We start from the raw sequence: 24,131 nt of genomic DNA on the forward strand, positions 1-24,131 counted from the left end.
TATATGTATATATAAATATACTATAACCACATATTGTAAAGTCATTCATTGCCTGCTGCTGATCTCAATATCTCCCCACATGGCAGACTAAAAGGCAAACCACTTCCAAAGGTGCCTGCGAGAGATTACAGAGGTAAGAACAGTCATTGTCATTGAAGTGTGAATCTCACTGACAGGTGATTGAAATATATGTGATATAAATGTATTACATGAACAAGAACATAGTGTTGACCTTGGACTTGATAACGTGTATATCTTATCGATATGGATGATAGATGTATTTATCGAACATATCTTATATTTTCATACATATCTTATCAACTTATTGATGCATGACTTTGATTATTTATGCTGACCTCAATATCGGCCATTGTGTTTATATGCAACCTGTGTTGATTTGGTTGTGTGGTTTTATTTATTTAGCACATTTTAATATTTGCTTCACATTTCAATTTCAAAAAGTCCATAGGTCTTTGAAAAGGCATACTTGGAATATGCTGTTATCCTTAGTACTTTATGCTTTTATCATTCAGTAGCATTAATAGGTCTTAAAATGACAACAATATTCTTTATCGCAATTATTTCTGGGCCAATATGTTGTCCAACAAAAGTAGTTATTGTGACAGGTCTACTTGTTTTTGCTGCACAGAATATCTTGATTTAAGTCCGTCCTATGACTCCGCTCAACTGTCCGTATGTACACTAGAAGAAATATTGGTGAATTTAATCATACGGGCTGTGAAAACACCTGTGACACAATTCCAGTGAAAGTTATTAACAGCCTAACAGTCAAGATATCTTCTACAAAGACAGTGTTTAGTACAAAATTTGCAAAACTATCTGTAACTATCTCACCAGCAAAACCACAAAAAAAAAACTGTGGTACTAAAAGGAGTGTAACTCACAGAGAGAAAAATGCACAGAGTGAGGACTGTGGATTATTATCACTTACATTGTCACGTGTTACTGAAGTAAGAAGTACATCTTTTAATATTCACTGTACACAGGAGGAATTATACTGACCTGTAACTCTTTCAGTGTACATATTGTAAAGTATGGGCACGTGAGTATTGACTTTAGAAGGACAATGTACCCCATAATCAAAACAGCATATTTTTGTGCTTACATGTAGAGCTATTTATCTCTTTATCTTGATAGTTCTGTTGTGAGAGAAAAAAAAATACATTTGAAAAACTCAACTGCAGTGTCTCTTTCCAGAAAGCATGACCCAGTTACTCAAGATAATCCACAGACCTTGTTGTTAGCTGTAGAAACTATTTTTTTTATTTTGCACTTTGAGCACCACAAGCTGAGTGCTACCTATTTCAATTATATTGGAGAGAAGGTGGACGGTATCTCAAAACTTAGCAAACACCAAAAAAATCTAGATGGATAAAACCTACTACAGGTTAGAGGAAAAATATATAAATACATTTGCCCCGTTAATGTATTTGAAAACAAGATGACAGAGAAGTTTGTATTTGTGTGTAAGAACTTCAGTGCACAGTTTTTAACTGTAGTCGTGAAGATTATCTGATCGTTTTAGAAAGAACAGGTGGATACAGTGCACAAGGTACAGACGTATCAGCAAAAGTACCTAATTACCCACTGGGGGTAACAGGTTTCATTTCACCTGTTTCTAGGTGCTATCTTGAGAAACACCCTGTGCTCAATCATGTGAAGCTGTTGTTCAAACTGCATCATAAAAACAGCGATTAAATCACTTGTTGAGAGATTATTCATTAGTTGAAGAGGTGAGGAGACACGCTCCACTGGTTCCTCAACACAGACGCTGTTCTAAAATTAGATAACGTACTCTGACACCTGCCCAGATTAATTTAACGCTGGCATTTCATATTTTTTAGGCATAAGAGTTTAATGAAATCCACAATTCAAATCTTAGCTTTTAATAGACTCATTTTTCTCTCTCTGTAATGAAATCCCTTTTCGATTTCTGTGTTTACAGATGACGACCAACTGTCTGAGCCTGATTATGTAAGTTGGTAAAAATTGTGACTTGTGTTTTTTACACTTTAAACTGTCGATATGTGTTCGAAACGTTAAAAGTATGTTGTTCCCAGGATAATGACATGTACGAGGATCCTCGTGAGGAGCACGATGACAGCTACGAGCCTCCTCCCTCCCACAGAGTCTTCACCACAACTCACTCTGCTTCCTTCCCGAAGGGGGAATATCTCGGTTGGTACAGTCATTTGACATGAAGAACTATTTATATCTGCACTTTGTACTCATTCACTGACTGAGTTTTGATTTTTATGCCAACTTCTTTAGTTCTGCTGATGATGAAATTCAAATTCACATGAGCTTTGATTTCTTTTCACACAGTTTCCATAACAGCTTCTCCTTTGCACTCATCTCTCTTCCTGCTGAAGTTGGTTCATTCAGCGTCTTCACCACTGGCCACAACACGCAGATGGCCCCAAACTTCATGCAAATTCTGATGTCCTCTTTCTGCTTCTGCTTCTCCTTTCCAGACAACTGCCGTAACCGGCCCCAACGGCCACCCAGGAAGCCCCACGGCCCCGGCAAAGCCTCCAAACAGCTGCCCCCTGAACCCACCAAGATGTCGAGCGATGAGGTAAAGCGACTTTGGTTCCCCACCCCAAGCTCATATAAATGCTGTGTGAGGCTGAGACTACCAATAATATTACTATGTCTTGGTTAATTTCCCCATTTCCTGTGTGTACCAATGAGTGTTGGACAGCTGACACAGTCACTATTTCACAATATGTTGTCTGTTTTTGTAGGAAGACTACATCAATCCAGATGGCAGTAACGATGATGACAACTACATAGAGCCCTCAGAGCATCCTCCCCCCAGTAAGATACACATCAAATTAGAGAAGAGAAATACAGTAATATGGGTACTGCTGCTGAAGGGACTGCTACTATGGAAATATAATAACAGCTAGAGGGGCACTCGGAGAGCGCAGACTCTGCCAAGGCCATTAATCTACTCTTCCCCTCCACTTTATATGTCTTGATATATTTCCCAAACTATCAGAATAAAAAAAGTTGTGTACTCCATAGTCCTGATGACAAACAGCCAAACAAACATAACCTCCTTGATGTAGGTAACAATACTTTCTATACCTCTCCTCAAATCCTATAGTGCATGGTGGGACCAAAATAGGGAGGGACCTTCCCATGTTGCCTACACCTTCACCTGAGTGTCCACCCAGTCCTGGTAGGTACAATAACCCTGCTGCATCTCGTTACAAGTTCACGAGAGCTTACATCTACAATTACTGCAACTAATAACCTGTATAATCACAGCTCTCTTGCAGTCACACCCAGTGTTAAACACACTATCTGTTACTGTTCATGATAAAACCAGTGTCTTGTATGATTATATTTAAAGGTCCAGGGTTATTAGGGGGATCTTTTGGCAGAAATGGAACTTCATATTCGCAATTATGTTTTCACTTCCCTGTTGTGTCGAATTGTTTTGTTTCTGTTACCTTAAAATGAGCCTTTTATGTCTACAGAGATCCTCTTCCATAGAGTCCACCATGTCGCAATGCTGTGTTTCTAAAGTAGCACAGAACGGACAAACAAAACACTGGTTCTAGAGAGGGACTTTCACGGATTCAGGGGATATTCAGTTGGTTTTGATATGCAACCTCTCCGCTCAATCTGACACACATGACCTTTACTTAGTTGCTAACTTGCTGTTGCCACTGCACCGTGGTGAAAGATAACATGAATTTGATTATGTGAAAAACAAAAATGTATTGTCCCTTGCTTAAGTGTTTTTTTCTGACAAAAACCACAGTCTGAAGCCCTGATAGCAGCTCTGTGAGGCTGTACTAAGGCAATGTAGTGCTTTGAGCTAAATGTTCATGTTAGCACGCTAACATGCTCACAATGACAATGTTAGTATGCTGACTTTTAGCAGGTATAATTTTACCTTGTACACCGTCTTATTCTAGTGTTTTAGCATGCTAACATGACATAATTAGCACCATGGCTGATGGAAGTGTCATGAGTTTTGCAGGTATTTGATCATAAACCAAAGTGACAGACAAATTAAAATTCTGACCTGATTATGGCGCCAGAAAAGAAGTAAAGTAACTACCAAGTTTAAAGTCAACATGAGAAGGACATGAATGCATGTACCAAATTTCACATTTCATATATTTCATATTTACCACCAAAACCACAGACGTCAACCTTGTGGAGATGCTGAGTTAAAAGTCATGGAGAGGAAGACTCAGGTTGATCTAGAGATTTTAACACACTGTTAAGGTGAAAATGTTCAGGATTTAGGATCATCAACGTCTGTACATAATTTTAATATACGGTTAACAGAAGTTATCCAGATATTTCAGTCTGGAACAAAGTGGTGACCCGACCAGCTCTGAAGCCACTCCGATGGAATGAGTGAACATGGGGGAAAAAAGGAGGCCTCCATTATATTACTCTGTAGTATTGAATAAAAAGCTTATAGAGCAATGAGTGGAAAGTCTTTGTAAATACACTACAATGGGAAACAGTCAAAAGCAGTTAGTCCAAAGAAAAAAAATGCCAGAGGGCAGGAGCTGCTGTCAGCTGCAGACATGTTTAAACTAATGAAAATAATGCGATCCAGCCACAGAACAAGGCTTTTGTGGTTCTGCCCTGTGCCTAATTTTGACTTTGGTTATTTTTCAGACCTTTATGAAGTTCCAGACAAAGAGGTAGGCTGCTTATATAACAGTGTTTACAAGTATTGCAAGGTACATTTATATGTGGAATTTATGCTTGTTCCTTTTTTATGGCCTCTTAGCAGGAGAAGTCATTATCTCTTCCAGTAAACAGGTCAGTCTGACACAGACTTGTCTTATTTAAATTGTACAGACATACAACACGAAATGTTTTAGATAATAATCCCAACTTAGACTTCAGTCTGAGACTAACCATGTCCTTGCATCTAATTTGCAGACTACCTCCAATACCTCCAACAAAACAGGCACATTCATTACCACCGAAACCCAGCCCCAGGTAGGACCGACAACATTTCATGTAGCCATTATTTGCCACTTAAGTGCAGTTTCTACATTGCATTCCTGTCACTACACTAATAATGAGTTCCCTTCTTTCCTCAGACCGAATATGAGGAGATCTCCTCACACTGTAAGTGATGACAAATGTGCAAGATTTCATTTAGAAGAGGTTTTTTGCAGGAGATTTATCGTGCACAGTTAGAGGAACACTGATTTGCTTATATTGTGATTTTCCAGGTTCAGGAGCCGACAGATGAAGATGAATATGAAGTGTGTGATCCAGACGACAGTGAGTGTTTTCACCTCCATTTTTATTAAGACAGACTGCTACCATGAAACATTCGAGCATGATACGCCATCTAGAGGATGGCCAGTGGAAGGAGGAAAAATATATTTCCCAACAGTAAATGTGACAAGTGATGGATGTAACATTCACTCAAGTACTCTACTTAGGTACAATTTTGAGGTACATGTTCTTTATTTGAGTATTTCCATCTCCTGTTACTTGATATTTCCACTCCACTTCATTTTGGAGGCAAATACTGAACGTTTTACCCCACTACATGTGTTTGATAAAGATTGTTTCTAGTTACTTTGCAGATTTCTGCATCAGAGCCGCAGTAAAACATCTTTAAACAAATGTATTCATTCGACAATCGGATGAAAACCACTGATTCTGATCATCAGAAAAGTGCAGAATATGGGATCCGCTAATTGTTCGCCCTATAATATACAGTATATGCATGTAAATATATGCATAAACTAATTAAAAATTAAAATTAAAAAAACTATTTGTATGGGTGACTTTTACTTTTACCAAAGTAATAGTTAACACAATATCTTTACTTTTACTCGAGTATAACTTCTGGGTACTATATTCAACACTGATAATAACCAGTAGATCATGGCATTGTGTGCTTCTCCAGGACCCAGTAATAAATCAGAGGGTCCTCCTCCACTACCCAAACCTTTGCCCAGAGAGTAAGTTTTGCTCTGCTAATTATATACAAAATACTGTCACATGTTTAAGCTTTAAGAAGGAAATAACTGATGGTTTGATGTTTTCTGTCCCTCAGGAGGTCACCAAAACCACCTGTAAAGCCGGTAGGAGTCTCTAATCGAAAAATCAAATGCTTTGAATCAGTTTCAATGATCATTTCTTTCCTGTGTTTTTATGTGATCATCTGATGTGTGTCAACATTACAGCATGTACTTTTGTTTACGATGCTTTAAATCTTTAAATGTGACTCTTTTGCAGAGGCCAGAGTTAAAACCCAGGGTATTTGACAGTAAGTGAATTCAGATATTACATGTGCACATTATTATTCACTCTAGATAGAGCTTTTATTAAACATTTAATTTATTAAAGTTTTTTTGTGAATGAATTCCCCATGTGGATGCAAGGATGTGGCCCAACTGAAAATCTTTAGTGACTTTTAGTGTCCAGTGATGACCTAATTACATTCATACATATGCTACACATACATAAGAGTGTTTACCGATGTACAGTAATGAAGATCATAAAAGCAAATACAAGGAGTAAATTCTGTATTAGTGTCATACCACCAGACTATAGAGCAGTTGGTTTGAGACTCCTCAATTCATCCTCAGCACAATAAAAAATGTTAAATTTAAAATAGTCAATCTTCCTGCTGATGGTGTTGTTTGTTTATGCAGCTCATAAACAGGCATCAGTATTAAATTGTTGCATAAACATTTAAAAGTTCCTCTCCTGAGGTACATTTCATATTTTCTGTTTCTATTCCAGTTAAAAGGGAATATAGTAGGTGAAAGATGTACAGTATAAGCCATGAAAGCACTGAAAACAAAAAAATGTACATATTTAATTTGTGGATTTGTTCTTCTACTTCTTATTAAACACCAAACGCAGCAGATTTACATTCTGTCTGGATTTCCACAGGCCAAACGCTGCCTCTGAGCCAAACTGAGCCGAAGCCTCAGGTGAAAACTTTTACACTGGACATGAAACGACCAAGGTAAGAAACGCAACGTACAAACATACGTCTTAAGCTATGCATCACAGACATTTTTAAAGCGTCTCAACTGAGGAAAATTGCCTTTAATCACAGCTCTGTGGTGTGTATTTACCCTGCTCGGCTCTGTTTGTGGTCTCTGTTGCAGAATTCCTCTTCCACAGTTTACCTCCCTCAGTGAGTACAGCTCCTGCTTGTTTTCCCACTGCAGGTCAACACCCATATTCACACACACATATGAGTTCTGTACTTTAAAAAGAAGTGAAAGAGGTCAAAAAACGAACTGTGACATTTCTTTATGATCAAACAAAACACAGTTAGCGTGACGTCTGTGTGTGTTTTCCCAGAAACAGCTGACAGAGGAAGTGTTTCTGCTGAAAATGAGTCAACAGACCAAGATAAGGTGCTTGCTTTTACAATATGTTCTAAAGATATACACATAACTTAACCAACTATATTCATACAGTAAACCCAGAGTCATGCTTTAAAAATCTTTCTTTCTCTATTTACTTTATTACAGGACGCAGATGTCTATAAGAAATCCTGGTATGGCAGCTCATGTGACCGCAAGACTGCTGACGATGTCCTGTTTCGCTTAAATAAAGTGAGAGCACAGTCGTCCAAAAGAGCAGCATATGGATTATATCCCATAACCCACTGCCAGGTTTGACTGTGAGCGCTCTCTGTTTCAGGACGGGGCGTTTATGGTGAGGAAGAGCTCCGGTCAGGATGCACAGCAGCCCTATACATTAGTGGTGTTTTACAAGGGCAGAGTGTACAACATCCCAGTCCGCTACATACCGACGACTCAGCAGTACGCTCTGGGCAGAGAGAAGAAAGGGGAGGAGGTACAGTACATGACTCCACTTTTTTTCCATTTAACTGTGTTTGACTGTCTGTGTGGCCCATGGTTGATGATAGAATGGGATTTCGGGGGGTTAATCAATGTTTTTCTATAGAAAGAGACATGTTTATGTCCCTCTGGGCAGGCATGCTGATCTAGCTTCTTGTCCTGGGTTAAGTAATGTTATACTTAACTATAGACCATTCACACAGCGGCCATTTTCCTTTTATGTCACACCTACAGCTGTGTTCCAGGTAGTATAGTTGTATAAAAGTTGTAAAAGTGTAGGCAATTTGACAGATTGTTATCATTTCACTGCTTCCTGATTAATCCCCAACTGAAAAGACAATGGATAGTGAAAACCCAGAGGGACACTGGGCCATATTTCAACGTAGAAACAACATATTTGATAACCCGTAAGCTTCCGGCTAACGTTAACAATGTAACACAACAATGGTAATTTTAGCAAGGAGGTGGGTGAAGGCTAACATTAGCTAATGGGTTGTTTTACCTTAAAATATGGCCCAATGTCCTTCTGAAATTTCACTATTCATTGTCTTTTCAGTCGATGATCAGTTGGGAAGCAGGGAAACGTTAATAATGTGTCAGATTTCCTACCTTTTTATGACTTGCAACTGGTTACATAACAGTAATAAAACATTTTAGCTTCCCACCCTAAACCTGACTTTAGAGGAAAATGACTGCAGAGAGAATATGGTCTATCGTACTCGATTACTATGATTGTTAGACTAAAGCAATATGCATTAGTTTGCCGAATAATGTTTAAAAGGTTTATAGTTTTATTGTGTGTCAGGTCAAACGCCTCAAAAATAACAGCTAGAGTAGACCATAGGATATAAAAACATATTGTTTGTGTACATTTTACATTCTGATCTCCTTCAGGCAGAGTGACACAGGCCTGTTTAATCATCTTAAATCATCACAATGTGTCATTGCTGAGAAATACTGACTGACTAATAGACTTTTCTTCAAAGCTGACAAAATACATTAACGATGGTTCAGTTCTATTTACATTTCCCGGTAACACAGTAAGACCGTATTAATCATTGTCACTTTGCGTAATTATTATCAGCAATACACACATTGGTCATTTTATCATCTCTATAAGGTGATGCGTTACATTGTGGCATTGTCATGCTGCGTTCCAGACAACTCAGACCTCAGACATTTCCCAACCTCCGACTAGAAAAAGTAGACTGGAATGTGACTCAAACTGGGAGCTCCTGCTTGTAAACTTCATGATGAAGCAGTTGCCTGACGTCAGACAACAATGTCAGCACTATGGAGAGGGGGTAGGATCTATTTGTAGTATTAGTATCAGGCTAGTGAAAAGAATAGTTTGATGTTTCCAATTAGGAAAGTGCCCTGAAATAAAATGTATAATGCCGTCTGTTACCTCATCAATCCTCAGTGCAGGAGGCTGCACCGCTGAGAGTTCATATGTTTGTACAGTTGTGTTATCAGAACTAGCCTGTCACGGTCAGCCATGGTTTTTGTGTACGCCAGGCGTTGTGCACCTGAAATGCTTGGATAGTGAGCCGTGTAGTAAATGGGTTGTGATTTTAGGCACAGCCGGTGAGCCAGCATACACAGTACCAGGACTCTAAAACCAAAGCAGCTAAATGGATTTACATACATATCCTACAAGCTGCTGGAGTCTGTAATCTGACACTTTAACTCCAAATGATTTTGTTCATGAGAATATTTTGTGGTTCACCTATTTTGTTGGCAATGAAAACGCTTTTGTACCAAATGTAGGAATACTGAAAACTGAGGGATTATTCAGTATTTCAACTAAACACACAACAAGCTGTTTTCCAGTTCAATTAGTAGTAAAGAGGTTGGCTGAAATAGAAGGGAGAGCGTAATAATTACACTTCATCATCAATAATAACCTCAACCATTTCCACAATACATCACAGGATTCCATCCTGCAAACCAGCTTTCAAGATCATTTTAAATGTTTTGAGCAACATTAGAAAAACATCAAATTTGATCTGCTTAACCAACTAATTTAGAGTTTTCTATGATATTTTAAAATCCATTCTAATTTCGTCAATCCTCGTTTTTTTTCAGTATTTCAGCAGCGTCTCCCACATCATCGAGAACCACCAGAGGCATCCGCTGGTGCTAATTGACAGCCAGAATAACACCAAGGACGCCACCAAGCTGTGCTACCCCGTGAGGCCCTAGATGACCCTCACTGATGGCAAACAGCCAAGAGACTGGACTTATACGCTCCATAGTGCTATGTGTAGTGTCAAACTAATGTTTACAGAACTCACCACTCATGCTTTTCTCCTTCATTGTTAATTTGAGGTCCTGTCAACGGGACCGTGTGCTGCGATTGCCTGCATTGCTGGCCATGCAGGGCTGAAGTAGCACCGACTCAGAGGACTTTTTAACTTGTTTTATTAAATTGTTTTTTTTTAATGCTCAGTCAGTAAACCGTGTTTTAATATAAATGCAAGGGATGAGACATTGTTGTGCAGCTAAATGAAGCAGGTAGACAAATACATGTTCATGACAGCAAAATCTGCAGGAGCCAGAAATACAAGGTTGTATATTATGTTTTAATAAACTCTTTTCTTGTGTTGCATCACTCAGCTCACATCTTCAGTCACCACACAATGCCACCAGGAACTGACAGACTGGTTCATTTATTCTGTGGTCAACAAGTAATGCTATCATACTCATGCACATTTGTTGCATAACAAAAATTCCTAGGCACTTGGTGAAAATTCTCAGGTAATATTTTACAGTACCTCTATCTATTTACAATTATAAATCTCTTGTCTAAATTGAAAAAAAAAGGATATATACACAGTGAGTTACTGACACTGAAGTGTGCACTCCAGAAACAGGTATACGTGCACAATATCAGTATGCAGGACAGGTGCATCTGTCCAATGGTCCTTGACTAACACAAACACACACACATACACACAGAGGAGCCACTGTTCCCTTGCTGAGAATACGGAGGGATCACGGCTGCATAAGGAAATGTTTAGCCACAGTAGGACACTGGTTGAGATTGTCAAAGGCTTAGGCCTGATAAGGTGAGGTAACGGGGAAATATAAATCCTCCTTTCATAGTGCAATTAAAAGATAAGATTATCGTTTCAAGTCAAAAGAGAGGAAACTCGCTGGGGAAAAAAACGTGATCAAATCATCCAGGCCTCTTGAATCCATGTTTACAAAGAAATTATCTTGCTAGAATCTCACTTACGTCACAAAACACAGGTTTACTTTTTTTTAAATTAATCGTGTCTTTAGGGACTTCTGCTCCCGCTGGATGAATGCATGAAAATATACCTCTTACAGATAATACTATATTTGAACATAATTTGGAGTTTATACAAAAATTTTACAAATACACCGATTCTTCAAAAGGGCCAGTAAAAAGCATAAAGGAAAGCATATAAAGGCTAAACCTAAGAGTCATAAATAAATGTTGAATAAAACAGCTTATTGTCTCTTTTTTTGTTGTTTAAACACACAGTTTTGGTTTATCTGAGTAACTTATGGGTCTCTGCGTCCCGTTCCAGAACATAAATATGATAGCTACCACGCTGTATAGCCTACCCGTACATAAACTGATTCATAAAATTCAGATGGTATGGCAAATATACATATTACAGTGTTCTATAAAAGATTCCATACGACAGTGTACTTAAATCACTTTAAATAAAGCTATATTGCGTAGACAAAATACAAACAATAAAAATAACTAAATTATCGACACGTGTGGCTTTACAAATAATCTACAAAGAGTCTGTATCAAGCTACTCAAACTGGGAGAGACGACAGGTAAATGTTTAAATTACCCTGAGAATGTGAACCCTCCAGGAAGCATGATCATGTGATTCTCCTCAAAACCGACCAATCACAATTAAGACTTTAAAAAAAACACAAAAAAAACTGAGGAGGCTGTCTATCACTTTCCACTATTGTTTTGTTGTATTGCAAAGTCGTCTTTTTCCAGACGAGTTTTTGTTTTTTATCCAGTGTGCGCGACATTTAACAGTTTTCACAGTTTGGCTTTTTCCACTCCATCAGATGTCGCTGCCGATGGACCATCCACGTTTCCTGACTTAGGAAGACCCTGCCGCAGAACCAGCAGCGAAACTTCTGCACGGCGTCCCTGCTGGGAGAGACTGCGCCCACGACTTCGTACTTTTTCCTGCTCAGCCTTCGTAATTTCAATTTCAACATGAACCTCTCCTGTACAGAGTTTTTACCATGCCCCGCGGAGTCAGGTCGGGCTTCTGTTGTGTCATTCGTCTGCTGGACCTCACCGTTCATGGCTGAGAGAGCGTTGGCAGTTCTCCGTGACAGTACGACCTTCTGCACCTCCCCTTTGTACCTGTTGATGACCTCCATGATCCTGGCGACCTCGGGGATGTCGACATCTGGGTGATTTAGCACCACAACGGGCTGGTCTCCAGCTGGACGCTTTACCAACTGAGATGGACTTATGGCTACTAACTTCAGGATCCTCTCCTGGGCTTTTGGGACCAGCTGCCACTGATGTCCAGAGACTGGCAAGGGCTCCTGTTGGATAGCTTTCACTGCGGGCAAGTTGGTGTTGCTGAGGACATCTGGGCAGGAGTCTGCTGGCACTTCTCCGTCTCTTATCCCCTCAACACTTGGCTCTGGAGAGAGAGGAAGGCTTACATCTTCACCTGCAAGACAGAAAGTGAAAATACTCATTTCAACACAGACAAGTTTGATATTGCTCTTGAACATGTGAACATTCATATGTACTTAAAGAAAAAGGCAATGCATGTTAAATCCTACGCAGAAACTATAATTTGCCGTCTTACCCTGTGGTGTAATCACAGGTTGGGAAACAGAGGAAGACTCGGTGTAACTGCTGTGAGGATTCGCTCCGTCAGCGGCTGAACTCATCTCATCGTCTGCAACATGGTGGTCGATGCCGCTGTCTGATGTTTGGAGCTGCACATTCTCGGGACACACCTCTACTTCAGTCATGGCTGCAGCCCTTGAATTTAACTGGTCTGTCCCAGCAGTTGAATCGCTCAGGTTAACCTCTGATTCCAATAACAGTGACTTATCTGCGTCGTCTTGCGTTGACAGCAAGGCTTCAAGCACGACAGGCGGGTTTCCATCCATCTTGTTAGACCCCATTGGCTTTGTTAGCTCTTCTCCTGCTTTCAATTGTGGAATCGAAGTGATGGCTTCTGAAGGGTCGTGCGGGTCGGTCTCGGGAGCTTTGGTCCATTTCTTCTCGTGTGCTTCTGTTAGCAGCGTGTTTTGGAGACTCTTTGCTGAATTCTCTAATGTTGTATGAGGACTTGGGAGTCCATGACAGTCATCTGTCGGACCAACTTCTGATGGAGATAAAGAGCTTTGTGACACCCACTGCTTCTCCTTCACTGGATTCTTCTTCAACACTATCTTCAAGGGCAATCCTGAAGATCCTTTAACTACTTTTCTAGATCTGGGTTTCCTTCTTCGCCTTCGATTTCGTCTCTTATTTTTTGGTACAACTTTATGATTGGATGTCTGCTGCTCTTCGCTGTCATTTGTCAGCTTCAGCTCACTGGGGATGTTCATCCCATTGTCATCCTGCATAGGCTCCTCTTGTTTTTTACCATGTTCCTCAATTTCCTGATCAGTATTTAGCTCCTGATTCTCCCTGTTTTCCTGCATTTGAGTGCACTCTGATGGCTCATTCTGGGCTGGCACTGAGACGTCGTTATTTAGTTTGGTTTTATTTTGTGGACAAGATGTATGAGCATTCAAATTTGACTGGCATCCATTTTGGTCGACGACACAACGAGCATCATCGTCAGCACTTTCAGGGGAAACGGTTTCCTTATCTGATGATGTCGTCATTTTCAACTTCTTGGCATACGTCGCGCCGTTCTGAGCGACGGTAATCTTGTTCTTGACTGTCAGAACAGTCAGGTCTGATGAGTTCGTCACAAGGCCGTTCTCCGACTTAGGGTGAAGATTCATATCTTGCGGGACATTTGACAAAACAGTTTTAAGAGCCTTGGTCCATTTCTGGTCATCGGTTTCCCCAGCAACAGATTTCATCAAAAACTGTTGAGTCTCCTCTAGTGTCGTTTGTGGATCTGACAGATGGCAGTATTTATCCAGGAATTCTCTCCCTGGCAGAGAAAGGCAGTCCTGTGTCAGCCAACACATTTCCCTAACTGCACTTCTTGTTAATCTAGGTTTAATTTTTGGGATTGGGTCATTTGGACTCATTGCTATGGAATGACCCTTCTTCTTCTTCTTCCTCTGGTAACCATTCTGGCATCCATGGGCAGCTTTTATGTGCTTAGTGATCATCCATTTCTGAGACGCCTCATAGCCACAATGCTGACAACGCAAGGTTTGAGTGGTTGTTTTAGGCCCAAACTTATTCTTGTTCTTTGTGTGCAGCAATAGATCATCATTCGCTCCTTCCAGGCATAGATTATGTGCATACACGTGCTCTAAAAATACTCGAAGATCACCTGTAGAGAATTTCTGACACATTTCACATGAATAGTTGCCATTTTGGCAGTGATACATAGTCAGGTGGGCACTGAATTCAGGCCATGTGCGTTGAACATTGTCATTACAAATGCTGCAACTAGAAAAAGTGTCTTTGTGGCTTAATAGATGAACCTGAAGGTAGGAGAACTCGTGTGTGCTGAAAGTGCACATATGACAGGAAAACACTGGTGGGCTCCCACTGTGTTTGTCCTCAAAGTGTCTCACTAAGTCTTTGGGAACATATTCCAAGTTGTCCCTACATTGAGAGCATGTGAACCTGAGTGTATTCCCACTGTCATTCGTCCTGTGCTGACTCTGCTGTGCTTCCTGGGGGGGCTTCTTTGATGAAGGCCACACTGTGCTTTGCTCCCACTCCTCTGCTATCTTCTTTGGTCCACGCTTATCTTCACTTTGCATAGTCGGGGGCTGAGCGGCAGTCTTCCTGCGGTGAAGCCATTTGTGCCAATCTTTGTTCTTCTTGTTGTTGACACGCCGTTTATTACCTCCCGTGGAGGCGACTGCGCTCATATCCACCGAATCCATGGTTTAAACAGGTTTCTGAAAGTGCAGAGAGGAGTCGACAAATAAATAATGCAGCCTCGGAGGAGGGGGGGATGCTACAAATCAAGGAGTGCTTTATGAAAATGTACTTTGACTTAAACAGTGTGCTCTACGTGGGGAGGCTGCCGTTTCGTAATTTTACAGTTAACCTATAAAAAGAAGCTGCATTCGCTGTCTCTACTCTGCACGCTCCTCTACAAAGTCCACCTGTTGCTGGCTATGATTCAAAAGCCTCTGCATGTATATTCACTCAGATCAGGTACAAAACAACTAAACTTAACCTAAATGCACATCAACCACCAGGTGCAGGAGAGGTGGTGCAGCTCTTCACACCACAGTTGTGAACTTCATGCTCTGACTAACACACAACTACACGCGCTGCAGAGGGAGGGTGCAATTAAAAAACACCCAAAGTGCAACACAAAAAAAAAAAACCCACATGCACCAATAAACAGAGGAGAGCAGCTCGGTGTAGCGATCCTTTAGTGGTGTATTAATCGGTGAATCGTGCGGCCATTGTGCAGTTTGACTTGACCACAACAAAGTGATGAAGCCTGCCTTTGTAACCGAGCGAGCCGCCCGCCTGGGGAACAGCGAAGTTCCGATCAAACTATCCGCCCGTGGTACCGTTACGACCACGGAAACACACGTTTGTTTATTTAGCATCCGAGCTAACAGCCCCGTGTTGAATTAACGCGACGAGGAGCCCAACAAAGACGAAATAACTTGAGGAATTAAAAAAAGAAAAAAAAAGAAAAGAAAAAACGTGGCAGCGAAGTTACGACGAGCTGTTTGCGAAGCTGTGCACCGACTTCTCACTGCAGACAAAACACACACTGAGACACGGTTTGTACATAAACGTGAAGTTGTGAGTGCAGTCGTGCGTGTGTGTGTTGTTGTTTTTGTTTTTTTTTACCTTTTCTTTCGTGGGGGAGCTTGACAGCTCAGCGAGTGGCAGCCATGATGGTCTCATACGGGGATTACAGCCCTCTGAGCTGCTTTTAGCCTTTAGCCTGGTGCCTCCCGACGGAGAGCCGTGCCGTCCCGGGCCTGCAGCTTCACTCACACACACACAGAGAGAGGGAGCTGTCTTAATGCTGCTCTCATGTGTTTTAACAGGGACACTTCATGTATGCCAGCATACGTTTAAACAAGCCAGGAATGGTGTAAAAACAACATTACAGGCCCCCTCCAAACAGCAAACTGTAGCTACATCCATCCCCATTGTTCATGCAGGGAACAATAGGGGCTGAGATGTTCCTTCCTACCTCTGTCAGCTGCTGTACTGTGTTTAATATAAGGATTATGTGCCCACCTCGGTACACAGGTGTGCTTTAAAATACTATCCAGCCTGGTTTTCACTCCCTTCACTTAAGAGGCTTATGGCATAGTCATTATGTGACTTGGGCCTGTCATATATTGCTATTTTTAGATTAAATTGGCTGCTCAGGAATGCCACAAGTTGGTTTGTCAGTGGTAGCCTACCAGTATTTTCACAGATTCTTTCGCTCCTGTGGTTTTAACTATTGCTTCATGCTTTGAGGGATGTAAACAGGAAGGGTTCACCAAGCTAAAGGGGCTCTGTGGACGTCATAATTATACCTGGACACGGCCGCGATGGCGAAGCTGCGCAGTGGCGACTGAAGCCTAAAATGACTCGGCTGTCTTCCACGTTGTGGGGCCCATAGAGCGCGCACACTCGAGACTTTCGCCGACCGAGCCGGCTAACTTGAACGGGGATAAAGTAATTTAATCTTGCAGCTCTTCTCGATTTTCCTTTTCGATCTTTTAGCTGATGGGAAAAAGTGTTTTTGGGCCCCAGTGAATCACGTGATGATGTAATTACACGTTTTGGCCACTAGGACAACTGGTTTCAAAGCAAGGGGCGCCCCAGTAGCTCGGTTGGGTGACTGCACGACCCACATACAGAGGCCCTGCACTCAGGGTCGAGTCCGACCTGTGGCCCATTGCTACATGTCATCCCCCCTCTCTCTCATCCCATCTCCCATCATCACTTAGCTGTCTAGTGAAATAAAGCCTTAAAACGGCCCAAAAATTATATATATAACAAAGGTCTTGAAATATTACATATTATATCTTTAATTGCTGCTTTAGAGCAGGGGTGCCCAAACTTATTTTGCCAAAAATGTCTCAGAATTGACTGACTTCCTGTGCATGCAATCCGCCACGCTCCAGGTATGAAAAATAATGAATAAGTAGGTCTCCTTCAGAGACAGTATACAAGCAATTTTGATATGTGATTTCAAAGCACTAAGGTAGCCTTTAAATGTAAACTTTTGACTTTAATTGTGAACTCTGAGTCAGAAATCACTAAATACATACACTCTATATACACTACATAATTCCCATGTGACTAGTCGTTGAATCTTGTGAATGAGTCTATATTGGCAGAGTGACCTTTGTGCTGCCACAGCGCCCCCCAAACCTAAGATAAGGCAAGGATGAGCATTTGTACTACCAAGAAATGTCAGAAGTACAGCGGAAAATCAATGATTCAGATTTAGAAACCGGGTAAATCATTGAAAATCCTAGGCGTCAACAAAACCCCCACTGACCACAATATTTCTAATGTAATTAGTCCCGAAACACATGCGTTGTTCCTTCTGCAAACACCAATCCAGTGTAATATAAATCACTGACACATAGCTTACATCCTCTACTTTTGTATTTCTGTCAGGCTGCTCGGAGAAAGAGCAGCAGTGGGTCGTTCACAGGGTCAATGGTTGTCTGCCGCCCTCCACCAAGGCACTGCATGACACCCGGGGGAAGAAAAGCAGAGCAGGGACTGCCACCAGTTCCCTCCACCCAGGACACCATTTGTTTCCTTTGGAAGATATTTGTAGTCCATTAAGAGCACAGAGCAGCTAGCATTGCCAATCCTCTTAAGACTCACCCCCCACATGCAGCCACAATCTCTGGACTGCTCTTTTTATTATTTAAGCACAACATGAAACCACTACGATGTCCTTATCAGTTAATTTTACTGAATTTGCAGCAGTTCTCCCCACAGTACACACAAAGAAATGTTAGAGTATAGAGTATATCTCTGATAAATATGATTACATTTAATCAGCAGATAAGACAATGTGTTTCCTGGGTTTTAGTGCATGTTTCTAAAGTTACATATTCAATTAGTTTTTAAAGCTAGTTCTTTAAAGGAGGGTATTTTGTGACTGATTCTGTTCCAAGAAACATTGCCTGACAATAAATAAATGGATTTGACATAATTGAATCTTACTGGCTCCATCACTAACCTCCTTGGAAGCAATAGAAAAGTCATTACACTTGTTTTACCTCTTGGAATCATTTAATAAATCTTGTCGTCTCCTGACACTGCCGGCTCAACACAGTAGATATCCATCGCAAGCTCCAGCCAAAATCTCCCATGCAGCTTGAACGCAGATAAGCAATGTATTTCCTGTGGCCTTTGATGATATAAACAACCAATTTCTCTCTGTTTCATCACCAAATGGTGCATTATACAGTATTAGTTCCTTTGCTCTTGAAAGACAGGGAAGCTATTGTAGCATCGATGTCTCTTTAACCTATTTGGGTCAAACTGACTTGTGTTGTGCTGCTGGGGCAAACTGACCCATTTTGAGTTTGTGCCACAAAAATGAACGGCCAGGGAGATGATTGGTTCTGGTAAATGTGCCCAAAAATGGTGATTTCCATTCTTGTAACACTGGCTTGATCTCAACATTGCTCTCAGTGGACCCAGACACATTTCGTGCTCACAGTCATTACACTCAGTGACAGATGGGCTTCTCTGAATGTAAATACTGTAGTAAAATATCAGATGAAAACATTTAATGATATGAAACACAAGAGACACACCTTGCCTGAGTTATTATTTTCTAGAATAACCATTATTTAAAGGTGAAATATGTAAGAACTATGGTTTGTGTTTAAAAAATAATTAAAACTATCAAAAGAATGCGAAGAAATACGAGTTTTGACATTTTATCACAGAGGTATAAGTTTTGTGTTGCAGAGATATCTACTGAAGTTAGCATGCTAACAAGCTAGCCCCAGCACGTCCTTTTTCATAATACCAGTCCAAGATCCCAGTCTGCTGGACGTCTGAGCGAGCTATCCATCTAACAGCAGCTGCAGTTAGAAGCAGTTAGCGGTGTCTCTGGTGATATGCTGCTCCTTATTTGTTTGGTGTATGAACTCGAGAAGTGGCTAATTCTTACATATTGCACCTCTCAGAATATAGGTATTCATTAGAGTGTTGCATTGCACCTTTATCAAAGAAGGTAACTGGCCCTTTCATTTACAGAGCAATCAAAATCATATTCTACAATATACTGTATGACTATATTTTTATTTTTTAATTAGCAAGAATATATTTGAAGTGTATTTCCATAGATTTAATTTCCACATTCAAAGTCCATGAATCCAGTCCATTTTTTTCAATAAAATCTTATTGGCCAAATTTTCAGTCAACAGTGTTTCCAGGTATTTTGGTTTCTAATTGAACATAGAGGTCATGGTCACACTTCGCTTTGGAAAACTGGATCCTTACACATTCTGATAGCATAATTTATTTTCATTGAACGCTGGCTGCATCAGCCCTGTGATTGGATGTTGACAGTTACTACACTCACTTGTAATTGGCTGCGTCCTGTGCGTAATATCAGTCCTGGCAACGAGGTGAGGCTTTCAAGTGCTAATCGGAAATTGAACTGAACTATTCCTGTCCGTTTGTACTTTAAGGGAATATTCTAGATCAAAACACAGTATAATGTGATACATAATCTACACTTGTATGAATCTGTTTTACCAGCAGTTGTGTTTCTTTTTCACACGCTCAACACAGCTTTTCGGCTTCATTTCCGCTGGCTGTTCTTGCGCTCTCCGCTCGAAGCTGGTGTTTCCGGGCGGCATTTGAAGGCAGCAGCAGCGTTTGCTGAGCTCGTGCTGAGCCGACGAGCCTCACTGACTGACTACAACAATGAGTGTGAGCGAGCATGTCCGGCTAGTTTGAATTGAAGTTTACTTCAGTTAAACTGCCCCGTAACATTCATTACATGTGCTCATTGGGTGAGTCTCCACTTTTGAACGTGTTTTTATATCTTAGTGTATAAAAATACGATGAACGACAGGCGATCATTGTTGACGCTGCTGCCCAAACTCCTGACGTGTTCAGACAGTTTAAAGGGTCATTGTGCGTCAGATACTGTGATTTTCATCTCCAGTATGAGTTGACCGGTTGCCTGTCACGTGTTTTGCCTTGCAGAGGTTTCCACTGTGTTAAATGGAGCTGGAGGACCAATGGTGGAAAGGACAGCTCGCTGCAGATATTTACCAGGCGCTCCGGTACAAAGTGAGTGACGCACGGTAACTTTGCCACAACAGACACATCGGAACATCCATGGAAATGAATAACTTCTTACTATTTTTTTTTTTTTTTTCTTTTCTAATCTTGTGTCATAATTCTGGTTCCTGAATAATATCTTACCTTTGTTTCATGCTGTTACTTTTTATTTCTTTATTTACATTTACCATCCCTGTTGAACCTGTGCTCTTTGTGTTGGATATGTGTGTATTGTGTTAGGCTTATAGTTATAAATCTCTATAAAAATCTGATAATATAGGCAATTTTTAAAAACACATGCATAACATAAAAATACATTACTGATGAGATTTCCTATGAATTTATTTATTTAAAAGAATTTGCCCGAATATGTACATTGGACAAAACTACGAAGTAAAACCTCTACTGCTGAATTTTGTCAAGCACATTTTGGTCTTCATACTTACAATTCTCCACACACAGATCTAAGTATATCTGTGACGGGTTTATAGGTTATCATCCCGGACCAGGTTATCAGTCCAGCCCAGGGCTCTGCCAAGAAGGGCCACAGCAGACGGAAAGATGTCAATCAATTAAGGGAACTTGGGCTTCTGGTACCGTTCTGAATCTTTACAAAAGCATACAATACATTACAATAGCAGCTTGCTTTTGGCCTGTGGCCCACCATTATGTTTCAGTCTTGGCCCTCCATGGGAAAAAGTTTGGGCACCCCTGTTCTTGCCTAAGTGTGGGTAGGATTTTTGGGACAATTCCTGATTTTAGACCTGTGAATGATGGGCTGTTTGTGCACTTCAGGACAAAAGCAGTGTCCCCAAGTGGAAAACGGCAGTTTTTTGGGTCGGTTTTCAAGCTCAGGGGTTAGGCAGGCAACGGTAAGTCTACAGGAAATTAATATTAGTATATGTCATTTCTCCAAGGCTGACCTAAGTAAGTGTTTGTGTGTCTGTGTTCTGCAACTATGTTATGTGTGTATGCAATCTACCACTACTCAAGATTAGTTAGGGATATTGGGATATGGGTGCATATATGCATGTGCAAAAGTCAAGTGAAATGTGTCACATTATTTTTGAGGACATAAATATTCACACAAAACATTAAAAAAATCAGATATTTCACAGAATAAACAATCAAGTGAAACACAAAAATATCTCAATATCCTTATTTTGAGTAATTTATTATATCGGCGAGTAAAACCAAACACTGTAAACTTGATTGACTGTCAAGTGTGTGCACTCTGAGATCTCAACCCTAACACATTGTCTAACAGGAGCTCAAGCTGCCTTCCTACAAAGGCCAGTCCCCTCAGCTCAACCTAAGAAGATACTTCGCGGACCTCATAGCCATCGTCAGCAACCGCTTCAGGCTGTGTCCTGCAGCCAGACACCTGGCCGTCTACCTGCTGGACCTCTTCATGGACCGCTATGATGTGACGCTGCAGCAGCTTCACATGGTCTCACTCTCATGTCTTCTGTTGGCCAGTAAGCTTAGAACCGACCTCGCACTCCAGCATGTGATTGCTCAGTCTCTGCAAGGTGTGATGTCTTACTCCTCATTTCAGGTAAATTTGAGGAAAGGGAGGACCGGGTGCCCAAGCTGGAGACCCTGAACAGCCTGGGCTGCATGAGCTCCATGAACCTGGTCCTGACCAAGCAGGGTTTACTGCACATGGAGCTGCTCCTGCTCGAGACCTTCCAGTGGAACCTGTACCTCCCAACAGCTGCTCACTTCATAGAGTACTACCTGTCTATCGCTGTCCATGAGGGAGACCTCCATGATGGCTGGCCTATGACCTGCCTGGAGAAGACCAAAGTGTACATGGCCAAGTATGCTGATTACTTCCTGGAGGTTTCCCTGCAAGGTAAGTTAAATTTTTCTCTTTCTTTTCTCTCCATTTTTAAATGGTTGTTATTTTGATTATTTACAGCTCATAAGAATTAAAGGGTAACTTGTTTTCATGACTGAATAAACTGAATAAGTTTCACCTTTCGAGCTTCAAACAGTGTTCTGGGGACCTTATTTTCCTCTGAGAACACCTCTGAGTTTGTATTATTACCTCAATAATATGGTAAATATATTTTACTTCTCCAAAACTACACAGTGCCCCTCTTTAAACTAAAATGCCAACATATTGCACCTTTTCAAAACGAAGCTACGAAGTTCGATTCCAGCCTTCATTCAGTTTCATACCAGTTATGAAGCCAGTTATTCGCTTCCTCTGTTGATGTTTGCCATCTTCTTTCCTTCTCCCTTCAGATCATGTGTTTTTGTGTTTTGCCCCCTCACTGGTGGCTGCTGCCTGTGTGGCCACCTCCCGCCTCATCCTCCATCTGTCCCCTACATGGCCACCCCGACTGCAGCGCCTGACGGGATACGCATGGGAGAACCTGGTCCCATGTGCCGAGAAACTACTCATGTGCGTATCTGTCCGTACATGCTCATGACAGTTAATAAAATCAACTATAGTCACCAGGGACACGCAGTACAAGCAGGCAGTAGCTTATGCATTTCATGCTACACATGCTAATCAACAGTGCAACCCTTTGTTCTTATTTTTCTAGTGCACATGACAGTGACGTCAAAGAGGCCAACAAGCAGAAGTGCCAGCAGCCCGGTCAGCAGCAGCAGGGCCAGACGGTGTACCACAGTTCAGGCCAGACAGCCACTGTGGCTCAGTACCTGCACCGGCCCAGCATGCAGTACGCGCAGCAGGCTACACAGCCGGGCCTGGCCCCTAACCACAGGCCTGCCTCCTACCTCAGCCACTCCACCGGCAGCCTGCAGGCTCCTAACGGCCCCCAGAACGGCACCACCCAGGCCATCACTACCTCACTGGATCCAAAGTCCAGCATCCCCAACAGGGCTTACCAAGTCAGCATGCACTACACCTGCGCTGCTCCGTGCTTTGACAGATGAAGGATTCTCAGGGTTCAGGCATTTTTGGGCAGTAAGCGATGTACAGAGAGTACAGTGAAGGAATAGGAGTGTTTTTAATTTCAAGAGACTTGATGTGATCGGTACAGCACTTTGAACAATAAGGTGTGCGCAAACGTGCAATATGCATACTCTGCTGTAATTTTCTGTGGAGAGTCTGCAGTAGGATTTTCTTTAGTTTAAGATATCGAGTATGAATGTTGTTGAAAGGTTGCTAGAGGCAGAGTTTGCACCTCTGTGCCCGCTAGTGTTGCTGTATAATTTAGCTACAGACCAAAAGTCGGAGTATTTACTTGAGCCAAATTACCTCAGAAGTATTGAATGTACAAGTACCTGGTGCCTGTATTCTTTGAGTATTACTATGCTTCGTTAAAGACGGTTACAAAAAGGGACTTTGTGGTTGAGATGAGCACAGTTTATGTTGGTTTTTCTGTTTTTTTGTTTTTGTTTCTTGAATGAGTGTCATTTGTAAAACTAGAAAAGAAAATACTCCTCTAGATGTAAAGATTTGTTTGCAGAGAGGTTGTTGCTCTTCTGAACACAGAGGATTTCAGTCAGTGCTGTGCACTTCTACACTGATAGTTTTAAATAAAAGAGAAAAAATCTGTTAGTCGAGCTGAGATTTTTGTCCTTTTTCTTTGATGTCATATTATTGCTATATTAAAATCCTAAGACATGGGTGATTGTGGACAACCTACAGTAGAGTCATCAATTATTGTTTGGTTCTGTGGGGGGGAACTGGATGTGCGACAGTAACCCCACATCATTGTTTCAGCATCCAAGTTATTCGCTGCAGCTGGAACGCAACACTTGCAGCTGATTTATGACCATGTGACGCCAAAAGACCCCAAAAACGACAGCATGTGGTTTGATTTTGGGTGATTTTGGTCTCTCATTTACAATATGTATGAGGGAAA

The 24,131-nt window shown here is 41.3% G+C and overlaps 3 protein-coding genes across 7 annotated transcripts in view; 2 read left to right on the forward strand and 1 right to left on the reverse strand.

The window, feature by feature from the left end:
* blnk (B cell linker) overlaps positions 1–10,467 on the forward strand; it is a 22,662-nt gene extending 12,195 nt beyond the window's left edge. For 3 of the 4 annotated variants that reach the window (XM_084375642.1, XM_084375645.1, XM_084375644.1), the window contains 20 exons: positions 87–133; positions 1,967–1,995; positions 2,082–2,199; positions 2,496–2,599; positions 2,769–2,841; positions 3,134–3,208; positions 4,675–4,700; positions 4,790–4,821; positions 4,945–5,004; positions 5,109–5,136; positions 5,244–5,295; positions 5,933–5,987; positions 6,083–6,110; positions 6,265–6,295; positions 6,928–7,003; positions 7,149–7,177; positions 7,348–7,403; positions 7,521–7,604; positions 7,693–7,848; positions 9,942–10,467. In XM_084375642.1, coding sequence (XP_084231768.1) covers positions 87–133; positions 1,967–1,995; positions 2,082–2,199; positions 2,496–2,599; positions 2,769–2,841; positions 3,134–3,208; positions 4,675–4,700; positions 4,790–4,821; positions 4,945–5,004; positions 5,109–5,136; positions 5,244–5,295; positions 5,933–5,987; positions 6,083–6,110; positions 6,265–6,295; positions 6,928–7,003; positions 7,149–7,177; positions 7,348–7,403; positions 7,521–7,604; positions 7,693–7,848; positions 9,942–10,058 — 1,276 coding nt within the window. In that variant the 3' untranslated portion in view covers positions 10,059–10,467. The remainder of the gene's footprint in view (positions 1–86; positions 134–1,966; positions 1,996–2,081; positions 2,200–2,495; positions 2,600–2,768; positions 2,842–3,133; positions 3,209–4,674; positions 4,701–4,789; positions 4,822–4,944; positions 5,005–5,108; positions 5,137–5,243; positions 5,296–5,932; positions 5,988–6,082; positions 6,111–6,264; positions 6,296–6,927; positions 7,004–7,148; positions 7,178–7,347; positions 7,404–7,520; positions 7,605–7,692; positions 7,849–9,941) is intronic. The other variant, XM_084375643.1, reaches the window with a different exon arrangement.
* Positions 10,418–16,178, reverse strand: znf518a (zinc finger protein 518A). Its single transcript, XM_084375641.1, has 3 exons — positions 15,856–16,178; positions 12,692–14,936; positions 10,418–12,550 (listed from the first exon to the last, which is right to left on the reverse strand). The coding sequence occupies exons 2-3, from the start codon at positions 14,919–14,921 to the stop codon at positions 11,886–11,888; spliced, it is 2,895 nt and encodes a 964-aa protein (XP_084231767.1). The 5' UTR covers positions 14,922–14,936; positions 15,856–16,178; the 3' UTR covers positions 10,418–11,885.
* A 3,622-nt stretch (positions 16,179–19,800) lies between these two features.
* ccnj (cyclin J) lies at positions 19,801–23,911 on the forward strand. 2 transcript variants are annotated; one of them, XM_084375647.1, is made up of 6 exons: positions 19,801–20,009; positions 20,206–20,292; positions 21,551–21,761; positions 21,842–22,141; positions 22,537–22,696; positions 22,842–23,911. In XM_084375647.1, the coding sequence occupies exons 2-6, from the start codon at positions 20,224–20,226 to the stop codon at positions 23,194–23,196; spliced, it is 1,095 nt and encodes a 364-aa protein (XP_084231773.1). In that variant the 5' UTR covers positions 19,801–20,009; positions 20,206–20,223; the 3' UTR covers positions 23,197–23,911. The 2 variants fall into 2 exon arrangements, with proteins under 2 accessions (XP_084231773.1, XP_084231772.1); XM_084375646.1 differs by lacking the exons at positions 19,801–20,009; positions 20,206–20,292 and adding an exon at positions 21,042–21,155.
* The last annotated feature ends 220 nt before the right edge of the window (positions 23,912–24,131 follow it).

The sequence above is a fragment of the Pagrus pagrus genome (genome assembly GCF_965226575.1).
Source record: "Pagrus pagrus genome assembly, chromosome: 15".
In the NCBI taxonomy this organism is placed as follows: domain Eukaryota; kingdom Metazoa; phylum Chordata; class Actinopteri; order Spariformes; family Sparidae; genus Pagrus; species Pagrus pagrus.

What these genes read in the sequence shown, in the direction of transcription:
- znf518a (XM_084375641.1), bottom strand. Translation starts at nt 14,921, where the DNA reads ATGGATTCGGTGGATATGAGCGCAGTCGCCTCCACGGGAGGTAATAAA. An exon ending in ACCTGTGATTACACCACAGG is followed by an intron (nt 12,551 to 12,691) that starts GTAAGACGGCAA and finishes TCTGTCTTGCAG; the next exon opens with GTGAAGATGTAAGCCTTCCT.
- ccnj (XM_084375646.1), top strand. Translation starts at nt 21,054, where the DNA reads ATGATGGGCTGTTTGTGCACTTCAGGACAAAAGCAGTGTCCCCAAGTG. An exon ending in CCTGGAGGTTTCCCTGCAAG is followed by an intron (nt 22,142 to 22,536) that starts GTAAGTTAAATT and finishes TTCTCCCTTCAG; the next exon opens with ATCATGTGTTTTTGTGTTTT. An exon ending in TGTGCCGAGAAACTACTCAT is followed by an intron (nt 22,697 to 22,841) that starts GTGCGTATCTGT and finishes TTATTTTTCTAG; the next exon opens with TGCACATGACAGTGACGTCA.